The sequence below is a fragment of the Talpa europaea genome, assembly GCF_964194135.1.
Source record: "Talpa europaea genome assembly, chromosome: 4".
NCBI classification, from domain to species: domain Eukaryota; kingdom Metazoa; phylum Chordata; class Mammalia; order Eulipotyphla; family Talpidae; genus Talpa; species Talpa europaea.
Window position 1 is genome coordinate 96074912 of NC_140070.1, and position 11545 is coordinate 96086456.

The following is an 11545-nucleotide window of genomic DNA, read 5'->3' on the forward strand; positions in this document are numbered from 1 at the left end:
TAACAATTTACAGCAGGAAAAATAAACCTGCTAACAACCAGCCCACTTCATTAGCAAAAGCAATTTAACTCAAATACTGAGACCAGAGAATAACACTACCTATCCATACTTATCCCACCCACCCTCAACCACCAACAAGGAAGAGAAGAAATAACTGCTTAAAAAAATCAAAAAAAGCATAGTATTTCTTACAAGGATAACAATGGTTCACTTCCTGAGATAGTACTCAGAAGGACAACAGGTGGGGTGAAGGCAATGTCTAGGGATTATCCCACAAACAGTCTTTAAAAACCCAAAGTACCACAAACACACTAAACTTGTCTATGAGTTAGAGAACAAGATATTGCTGCTGCTTCTTTGTTTTTCTGAAATATACAATATTTTGTAGGCTCTGCCCTTCAATGTGAAAGCAGAATGTAAAAAAAAATAAAAGCCACAAAAATTTGAAATTGATACCCATATTTTGGGGACTGTGTATCTTAAGTGTGAAACCAAACAAATCTGTACCTTCTCCTTCCTACTATCAAACCACCTCACACAAAAGAGAACTAAAACAATTCAAACATGATTAATTTTAAAAGTTCTTGAAAGTACTGAAATTTTTAGAAGAGAAGGAAACAAAATAGGAAAAACAAAACAGGAAGGGGGAAAGCTTTAAAAGATGGGGGAAAATCAATGGGCCTCTCTTTTATTTGGCGACAAGCAAGTGCAAGAAAGTTCATTTATAATTTGTTCAGTTGTCTGTTTTTTGCACATCTGCGTTCTGGCCAGAGGGGACTTTGAGATTTTTCTGCAGCACGTGAGCATCTGCGGGTTCTATCCTCTTATAGTAGTTCTTCTTTGTCTCAATAATCTCAAAGCCAAACTTCCTGTAGAAGTCAATTGCCGACTCATTGCTGATCTGGACATGCCTAAGATATATAAGAGGGCATCAAAAAACAAAACATTTCATAAGATTTTACATGTTCTGCAAAGTGATTGGAACTGGAATACTGCAGGTATTTGTTACATTCTCTTTACAATTACTAGTAAATACCTACATCGATTAGACACAAAACAACATATACAGCTATTCCTCTGCTGACAAATGTATACTTTTTTAAAAACAGATTATTATTTATTTATACATACAAAACTGGGGTATAGGCCAGAGGCACAGGGGGCGAGAGGATTCACCTCTGTTCTGGGAAGCAGAACAGACAGATCTACTGAAATACACCAGGGCCACAGTGGCTGGTGAAAGCTTGACAGCACTGAAACTTTAACCACTGAGCCACCAGGGAGGCCCCAAATTTATACTTTTCACATCAAGTATTACATTTGCAAGGCAGATGGCTTAGATAGGAGACATAGGAATAGTGTTTACTCTTATAATTAACAAAGAGTAAAATACCCTAGCTAGCACAACATTTTTGATTGCAAAGGGAGACAAAATTCCTGAAATTTAAAATGAGCCAACTAACCTGAGGGATGTTTCAAAGATTATGTTAATACACATAGAAGTCAATAAAATAGTTAAAAATCAGGTATCAAATCCCTAAATACATCCTCCTCCTGATTAATAAAACATGCTATAATTTGAAAGTAATTAGAGCATTCTCAGTTACTACTCAAAACAACATTATGTAATTTAATTTTTCTCACTGCCAACGGAAAATGAGAATAATCTTAATATCCATAAACAATCCATAGCTGTGATCTTAACCTTGGCCTTTAATCTTAGGTCTCTTAAGATTCAAGCATAAAGTCAACTATGTACTCTATAATTTTGATCATTAAACTATCACAAATAAGCATGTCATCCAGAGCACTGAAGTGTGCAAACAGCACAGCATAAGAAAAGAAATGTTAATGGTATTAACTCTTAAATTTTGAAGACTTGAGGTTTTTGATACTGAGTACATCACTGTGACTTTGTAGCACCCATCCCAATGTAATAAAGAAAAACGATATGTTTTATCAGATTATCTATGTGTAATGAAAACAAAACTTTGTAAACTACTACTAACGTGGTATTTCTAAATAATGAAGTGACCAGACTTTAAAGTTTCTAGTAAAGATTTCTACTGCCAATTTGTTAAACTCTTTAGATAGGAACACTTATAAATAGTATTTTACTTACAGATAAATGTTGTCAAAAGTGCCATCTTTTTCACAGATGTTTAAGACATGATTTAACATTTTAGTTCCTGTCAAATAAGACAAACAATCTTATAAAAACCAATCTTTACATATCTTACTGCAATCTTAACACTATTGAGTCCTTAATAATATTCATGAAGTAATCAATAGACATTCTGATTTTTCACAATTTTTTTCTTTCTGTTCTGCCTATATGTATATTTAAATGTTAGCAGAAAAGCAACCTTTATACTCAATCCCTTTACAGATAAAAGGAAAATAAAAAAAGAGAAAGGAACCTTAATAAATCTATAGTTTCCAATTAAATTATGTTAGTAAGTACCAGTTATTTTTTGGCTATCTCATATAATTCAGTGACCCTTTCCCAGTAGTCCTAAAAGAAATCTGACTTACTCAGAAATAGCAAAATTTTTCTATGCTTTTTGAAGAAGTGAAATATCCCAAATCATCTCACCTATTCCTAGTCTTCGGTATGGTGCCAGACATCCTAGTGTCATGATGTAAAGTCTCTTCTGATTCTGTGAATGATCCACCCTACAGCACACAGCACCTACTGCAATATCATTGAAATAGGCTACCGTGGAAAATATAAAGACAAAAAGTTCAACAGACAGAATTAAATTTTATATTATCATTATCAATCTTTTCCTCCCTTTCATTAAGTACTAAACTGCTGTTATTGATATTATATTTTAATAGTTACTCTCTATCAATAATCTCAAAATTTTATACCTTCCTGGGAAATTCAAGTCTCAAGTAAATATATGAAAATACAGGCATATGTTATATAGGAAGAAAATATATTTAACATCTTTTAAAAAGTGAAATATTTTAATATCTTGATTTCTTTGAATGTGACAACCCCCTCCCCTGCTATTTCCTCACTTTTAAATAAGGAGGCTGTATTAAAAACTAGGGGTCAAGAACATGAATTAACAACTTAGAGGAGGGAGAAAAAAATATTATACCAAGTTTTGCTAGCTCGCCAACCTCCAGCACATCCTTGTAGAACTTGTCATTGTAGCTGACCGGAAAGATGACCTGGTTTAATCTCTTCAACTGTTTAATATTGTGTGGTGTCACGTCTCCCAGCTCGATCCGGCTACTGGAACAAACCAAAATGTACTCAATAAAATATAATTAGCTTTTATTTGTTAAGAAGAATATATCAAAAAGGGTACCAAGTCTTTTTACATGATTGATAAACCCAGCCCTTTCATAGTGACTATACTTTTCTGAATATTACATTTACAAGCATATTTTGCCAGTCATGTGATTCAAATTCAACTCACAGCTTTCACACAATTATACACATAATTATATATATATATATATAGTGACAAATCTAGAAAATAATTACTAAGAAGGCCAGAGTAATTAATATCTGTATAGATGACAAATTTCCCTTGAATCTTACAATTCAGAAAAATATAAAGGTATCTAACATTAATCAAAAGACCGATGATATCTAATATTGGAAAAGGGGTGGCTAATGGGATTCTGATATACACTGCTGGTGAGAATGTAAAGTTAGGTACAAAAATCTCTGGGAGACAATCTAAGCACTATATAATGAGAAGCCTACAACTCATTGTCCAAGTAATCCTACTTTAGGAATTTATTCTAATTATACAAATTGCAAAAATTATGCACATTCTATTAACTGAGCCAGAAATCTCCCACATCAGTCATACCAAGAGGTAATCAAAATCCATACATTCCTGGATCCTACACTATCTTTTACCTTTAGAAGCAGAATCTCTGAAAATGGAAGAAGGGCATATACATTTTGGAAAAAAAAAATCTGACTTTTAAAACTAAATGCCAGGGCCTTTCTGGTGGCACAAGGGGTTAAGCATCAGCACTGTGAAGCAATACGCAGCTACTGGAGCAGGAGTTTGATCACCACCAAGGAGGTGACCCACATGGCGCAGACCTCTCCTGTCTCGCCCACTGCTCCCCTCAGCAGTGTATTTCAGTCAATCCACCTGTTCTGCTCCCCACTCTGTCTCTGGTGAACCCTCTCACCCCCCTGTACCTCTTGCCTGTACCCCAGTTCTTGTATGCATAAATAAATAAATCTTTAAATAAAACTAAATGCCAACGTTAGCATTTGCAAAAAATCAAGTATAATTTTAACGAGTGGTTAAACAAGTGGTTCCATGGGAAAGAGATCAGAGCTAAAAACATTTCATACTCAGCATCTAAGTCACTTTGCCTACAGATGGCAGGAAGAGAAATTTTTCATACCCCAAGTAAATTTTACTACCACAACTACAGATTAATCAAATGTTGAAAGATAAACTTGTATCGCATCTAAGATAAACTTTTCGCAGCTAGAAAATGATTTAAGTCCTATTCAGACAATGCTCAGTCCAGGTCACAATAGCATTAGTCAATAGCAAGGGAATGAAAATACACCCTATTGGCCTCCCCGGTGGCGCAGCGGTTGAGCGTTGGGTTGCGAAGCTGCCCCGTGGCCTGTGCGGCGCCGGCTCGATCCCAGGCTTGTCCCCGGCCACTGGAGGAGGGTCCCACATGGCGCGCAGACCTCTCCTGCCGCCCGCTGCTCCCCTCAGCAGTGTACTTCGGTCCTTCTGCCTGCTCTGCTCCCCGCTCTGGCTCTGGTGAATTCTCTCACCCTCCCGCACTTCTGACTGTACCCAGTGCATGCATAAACAAAACAAACAAATAAATAAATAAAACATGCCTCTATTAAAAAAAAAAATACACCCTATTATCATTTGCATTACATGCACATAGGTTGTGAAAACTGTCGGAGAAATGACTAAACAATGTTAACCATGACATTTTTATAATGGCAGAAGAAAAAAAATTGGAGTGTCCAACAATAGGAACTGCTTTTTAAAAAAGCACCATACATGTGTATTACTGGCACAAAAAAAGTGCTTTTTTGGGGGGAGGGGGAAGCACATATTAATGATATTAATATATATAAAATACCATAACATAAATCAATATATAACATGTTAATTATATGTGTTAACCCATACAGAAAAGATTTGAAAGCATATAAAGAATGCGTGATCAAAATCGTAATTTTTAAAACATTCTCTGAAAGATTAAAATTTAGATAATCAAAAAGCAGAAGGTATGAATCTTTTTTTTAATGATTTATTTATGCATATAAGAGCTGGGTGTAGGCCAAGAGGTGCAGGAGGGTGAGAGGACTCACCAGAGATAGAGTGGGGAGCAGAATAGGAGGAGTGACTGAAATACACTGCTGAGGGGAGCAGTGGGCAAGAAAGGAGAGGGTCTGCTAGCTCCCTGGCCAGGACTGAACTCATGCCTCAGTGGCTGCTGACAGCTTCGCAGTGCTGAGACTTAAACCTCTGCGTCACCAGGAAGGCCCCAGGCATGATGAATCATTTTTTTTTTTAAGATTTATTTATTTATACAAGAACCGGGGTACAGGCCAGATGCGCGAGAGGGTGAGAGGATTCACCAGAGACAGAGCCGGGAACAGAACAGGCAGACTGACCATAAACACTGCTGAGGGGAGCAGCGGGGGAGACAAGAAAGGTCTGCTGTGCCATGCGGGATCTCTGTAGCCAGCAGGGAATTGAACCAGCATTGCAGAGGCTGATGGACAGCTACATAGCGCTGTGCTCAACCCGCTGTGCCACCAGGGAAGCCCAGGCATGACGGTTCTTAAAATACACCAACACAAACCTGATTAGATACCATTATGTTCATTTAGAACTGCAGCCTTACTGCCTCAATTATTTTATATTACTGTTTTTTTTTAATCTTTTGTGACCAAACCCTTGCTTATGTAGTATGTCTTTAAAGCTGAGCAATTTCTTAGCAGTCACAAAATTTCATGGTGTAAGCATTTAAGTAAAAATACAGAGATTTCTTTGTTATAGTCTTTCAATTCCTAGTGACAAGTAAATATGACCTCCTAGGTATTTGGCAATAATAATGTATTCTCTCCATGAGTCATGTCTTCTTTAATTGGGTTACATTTCATTTATGGTATTACTCCCCTCTTCATTAAAGCACACTACCCTGGTTTTCTCTCTTTAAACGATGAAGTAAATGACAATTCACCCCCAAATTTTTTCTGATTAAAATCTATGAGGTTCACTTACTAACCATCTATCCACATCTCCTGGGTTTTTGTTTTAAATAGATACTGTCATCCTGGGAAACACAGAGATCAACATCTTATCTGCACAGTCTATTTTTTTTTTTAAAAAGGATTCTTCCCATTTAGTTAACACATTCATCACTTTACAAATTTTCTTTTTTCTTTCAATTACACTTAAGTCTTACTCTCTTAGAGTGGTGAATCTAATAAAAGATACAACTAAGAAAGTTTTTATTTGGATGGATAGATTAGGAGGCAATATTAAACAGGAGAGAACAGGTAGTTTTATTTCTCCCCCCTTAATTGAAATACAATGTATACAATTTCCCAATATTTTTCTATGTACATATAAACATAAACATTTTTAAAAGGGTTTATGAGATGTTATGAATATTGTTTGGTAGCAGCTTAAGAAAGAAATTAATGAAAGTTGACATTAAGACTGTGAGAAAATGCTAGAAACTGAATTTCAGAGTGTCAATTAAATGTAATTTTGTCAGCAAAATTCACCTTCAAATACAATTTAACTTTCATAAATATGATATGGCTGATTCAAACGGAATACTTCTGTAATCCTTGTCACTAAGCTCTGAATTATTTTAAGATGTGCATATTCTAAATATATCAGAGTAATACATCAGTTTATAAATATAATTTAGCAGGGAACACGTAATATTAAAGGCATAAACAGAGAGTTAAGAAGAAATGTCAAGAAATAAATATCACTTGATTGTAAACAACCAAAAACCTTTAGTAAAAAAACTTCTAAGTCAAAAAATTTCAGTCTCGGGCCTCCCCTGGTGGTGCAGTGGTTGAGCGCTGGGCTGCGAAGCTGCCCACAGCCTTTGCAGCGCCAGTTCGATCCCTGGCCACCAGACGTGGGTCCCACAAGTCACGCAGACCTCTTCTGCCGCCCCCTGCTCCCCTCAGCAGTGTATTTCGTCGGTCTGCCTCTTCTGTTCCCTGCTCTGGCTCTGGTGAATTCTCTCACCCTCCCGCACTTCTGACTGTACCCAGTGCTTGTATAAATAAATAAATAAATCTTTAAAAAAAAATTTTTCAGTCTCTATTAGAATGGAGCGCCTAAGAACTTTATCTGTTAATATAAAATTTTCTGGTGTTCTTATGATCATAATAGTTGCCCACTGAAAGCATACTTATGAAAAGCATAAATATATTTCAATAAGTATTTGGACACCTATGTGCTAAGTTCCTGGGATGTAAAGGAGTTTATACCTGCTAGGAAATACAGGTATATGTAATAGAAAGTAGTAGTCATAGCATATACATACAAATCACAAAACTACTAAAAATGGAAGTGATCTTGGGAAAGGCTGAGCATGATGACTTATGTTCACTGGGTGGGCATTCAGTTGGAGGGCAAGAAAGGCATTCTAAGGAGTGAGTATAACATTATCAAAATATCAATGATGTATTCCCAAACCTGTAAGTAATTTGATATGGCAAAACAAAGTGTGCTTTGTGCATATAGGAAGCTGGGATTGAGAGGAAGAAGAATCATTTTGCACAATGCACATCAAGATGGCACTTTGTTGTCTTCTCTATCTACATTTAATCTATGGATATCTTGAATTCAGTCTTGTATTCTTTGACTCTTTAGTAGATACCTCAAATTAAACATGTCCATAACCAGATTTCAAATCTTTCCCTTCTCAGTTGATGCCTTTCCCTTCTTGGCTGCAGGTTACTCTTCCCTCTAAATCTTTATTCAAATAATATCTCAAGAAGCTTCCCATGAAACATCTAATATTCTCCACAGGCTTTCTATCAATGATGATTTAAGTCTACCTCTAAGAAAGTTTGACAAATGTCCCTCCTTCTCTTTAGTTCTGTTGGCATATACTTGAGTCTGTTCTTTTAAGCTAACCACTGGAAGTCATTCAGATTTAATGTAATTATGGACACAGTCTGTTGAAGTTCACCAGTTTGCAGTTTTGGATGTATCAAGAAATAACTGTTCCTTTATATTCTTGCCTTTTTGGTAGTATCAATTTTCTTAGTTTTTCAAAAAAAAAAAAAGTTTACACAAAGTTAAATCTATTTTTTTGTTTAGTTCTGAGCTTTGACAAATATATTTTGCAAAACCACTACCATTATCAAGAATTAATGATCCTTTCACTCCAAAATTCTCCCTCATAACCCTCTGTAGTTCAGCTTTAACACCATTTCTCTAGTGACTAACGAGGATCATCATTTTGTATGATTAGCTAGATGTCACTCTTTCCTCCTTTAAGTCTTTGTTCATATCTCAAGAAGGCTTCCTATGAAACATCTATTTTTCTATTTAAATCTATTGTCCATGGGCTAGGGCGGGAATAAACCTAGAATTCCCACATTAATTCATAAGCAAAGAGTCCCCATTTTAAAAATGAACTGCTACCATCACACTGAGTTGTAAGAGTCCTTTATATATTCTGGATAAAAGTTCTCTATCAGATATAGGATTTGCAAGTATTTTCCACCAATCCATGGGCTTGTATTTTTGTTTTCTTAACAGTGTACTGTACTAACGTAAGCTGTTACTGATAGGAGAAACTGGGAACTATATCCTCACAAACGAGAGACTAAAATTGTATTTCTGTGAATCTAAAACTACTTTAAAGTAAGTTTATTTTCTTCAAAAGGAGGGAGAACTGTAAGATTAAGAGATGGTGAGACATTTCAGTCTACTGCAACGTGCGGGATGTTTTTGGAGTCTGATTTCAGCCAGTCTATTTTAAAAAGACATTTCTAAAACAAATGAGAAACACCAAGCACATACTAGTATCAGATCATAAGATGATATTATAGATAATAACAGCACTTTTTAAAAATCCTTTTAAGTTAAAGATTCATACTTATGTGTTTACAAAGAGTAGGATGGCATGTTAAGTTTTCTTTTTACGTGCTTGAGCAAAAAAGAAATAAGGTGAAGTATGGCCAGGCAAAGGTAAAATAACAAAATGGGAACAAACTCCATTTATTGGCATTGGATGCACATGGGATTGCACTATTTTATTTACTTTTTTATGTGTTTGAAAATTTTCATACCTAAGGAGTAAAAATTACTCATTACCTACGGCACAAGCTGTAACACTTTGGGATCAGTTTTGTATTATCTTTGGTTAGGAAAGAAAAGGTGTGTTATTTTTTATACCAAAAATATACCAGCAGAAAGCATCTGACACCTCATTTATTCTTCATCATTTGAAAGAAGTAAATAGAGGCAAGATTTTCAATCTTAATGAACTATAATTTCTCAAAGTCCTGCTATACCAAGCCTTCAGTTGGTAGGAAAAAACTGAGTAAGAGCTGGATGGGAATGAGCCTTCCACTTTGGTATAGATCATTCCTTCTAAAATTCAGTCTCAGGACAGCCTTTGCCTTTGGTGGAAATGGCTACATTTTCTGAGTTTTTTTTTTTAATCCATTAAAACTACTATCAAACACTTTTTAGGTAGGAATAATCATTTTAAATTATTTAGATAAATAATGTTATTAATAAATAATTAATGTACTTTTAAATGTATCTAATGTGACTGGGAACAATGTTAGCGTTAAGTAGATAAAAACAATTAGTAGAGAGAACACACCTAGACTTTTTGTTAATACAGCTCTTAAGGAAAGAATGCCCCCCCGTTTTTTGATTTTTAAGATTTATTTATTTATTCATTCATACAAGCACTGGGTATAGTCAGAAGCGCAGGAGGGTGAGAGAATTCACCAGAGCCAGAGCAGGGAACAGAACAGGCAGACTGACGAAGAAATACACTGCTGAGGGGAGCAGCGGGCGGCAGGAGAGGTCTGTCGCACCATGTGGGACCCTCGCCACTGGCTGGGATCGAACCGGTGCTGCAGAGGCTGCAGGCAGCTTCACAGCCCAGCACTCAACTGCTGCGCCACCAGGGGAGGCCCAAGAATGCCCTTTTGTAATGTATTACAATTGAAGAGTTGTTTTCTTGGAACATAAATATGCATAAATGCACATGTCTGATTATCAGAACAGAGACTGTATCACCAAGAATGCCCACATATAACAACAACTAAAATCAGTACTACTAAAAGGAACACTTGAATTTTAGAGTTAAAAGAACAGGCTCCAATAAAGATGTCTAAGAAACTATTCTCAAGACAATAAGGAAAAAGTCTGGAGACGCAGCCTATCAATTCTGTACCATGAACTGATTTCCAAACCTGGCTGTACACCACAATCACCTTGGCATTTAAAAATTCAGATTCCCAGACCCCACCTTGGAGTCTTTACTTCTGTAAATAAGTTTGTAACATAAAACAATACAAATTTAACCCACAACCAAATTAATAAACTTACCAATGTATCTATGTAAATTTCTAAATCTGAGAGACCTGGTGAGGGAAACAGAGGTGAAGGTTGGACAAAGAGAGGTGGAACAGGTCCCTGGAAAAAATGCTAAGTGATCAGAGAAAATTTCAAGTAAAATGTTAATTATTTTCCTATAAAAGTACATTACACCATAGCTTTAATATGTGTGTGACATAGCTAGTACTGAGGAGGTGTGCTTCAAACTCAAGTATGCCTGACAATGAAGCCACCATTTTTAAATCATTACACTGCTTATTTCAGGTAAGATTTTAATTTAACAATTTATCAGTTGTTTAAAACATCTCTTTAGATAAGCCCCAAATTAAGTAGGTTTGTACTATTTAAACTATAAGATTTTACATTAAGTTCACATTTCTGGGCCTCCCTTGTGGCCCAGGGGTTAACTATCAGCATTATCACCACTATGGCCTTAGCTGGATCCCCAGCTAGGGAGCTAACCCACATGTGGCTTCACCAGACCTCTCCAGTCTTGCCCATGGTTCCTCTTAGCAGTGTATTTCAGTAAATATGCCTATTCTGGTAAATCCTCTTACCACCACCCCCACCTATGGCCTACACCCCAGTTTTTCTATGCAATACAATAAATAAAAATAATCCACATTTCTTCTCTTGTTTTACTCATTTCCATTATCTGCTTGGTCCCAGGTTCCTGTTGGCATTAGCTCAGGTAAATTCATGACGTTATCTTTCCTTCCCGCCCTCCCAAATTCGTAACAAGGGAGCCCCAACATATCTTTAGAATCATCTAAGAGGGAAAAACTGATAAAGCAAATACACCCATGGAAATGTGTACCAAGTCCTAAGATCTGGAAAATGCAGGTATTCCTGTCAGCACCACAAATCAGTCAACTCTCATACAATTTTTGCATTTAGAACATGGTAATCTATATATAAAGGAAACATTTAACATTGGCTTATCAGCAACA

General features: G+C 36.2%; 1 protein-coding gene across 1 annotated transcript; it reads right to left on the reverse strand.

Moving 5' to 3' along the window:
- Positions 1–733: 733 nt before the first annotated feature.
- NAA50 (N-alpha-acetyltransferase 50, NatE catalytic subunit) lies at positions 734–11296 on the reverse strand (the record flags this gene model as incomplete). The annotated part of the gene is made up of 5 exons (XM_084232666.1): positions 734–911; positions 2123–2189; positions 2597–2716; positions 3111–3247; positions 11238–11296. The coding sequence occupies 5 exons, from the start codon at positions 11294–11296 to the stop codon at positions 734–736; spliced, it is 561 nt and encodes a 186-aa protein (XP_084088792.1).
- Positions 11297–11545: the final 249 nt, after the last annotated feature.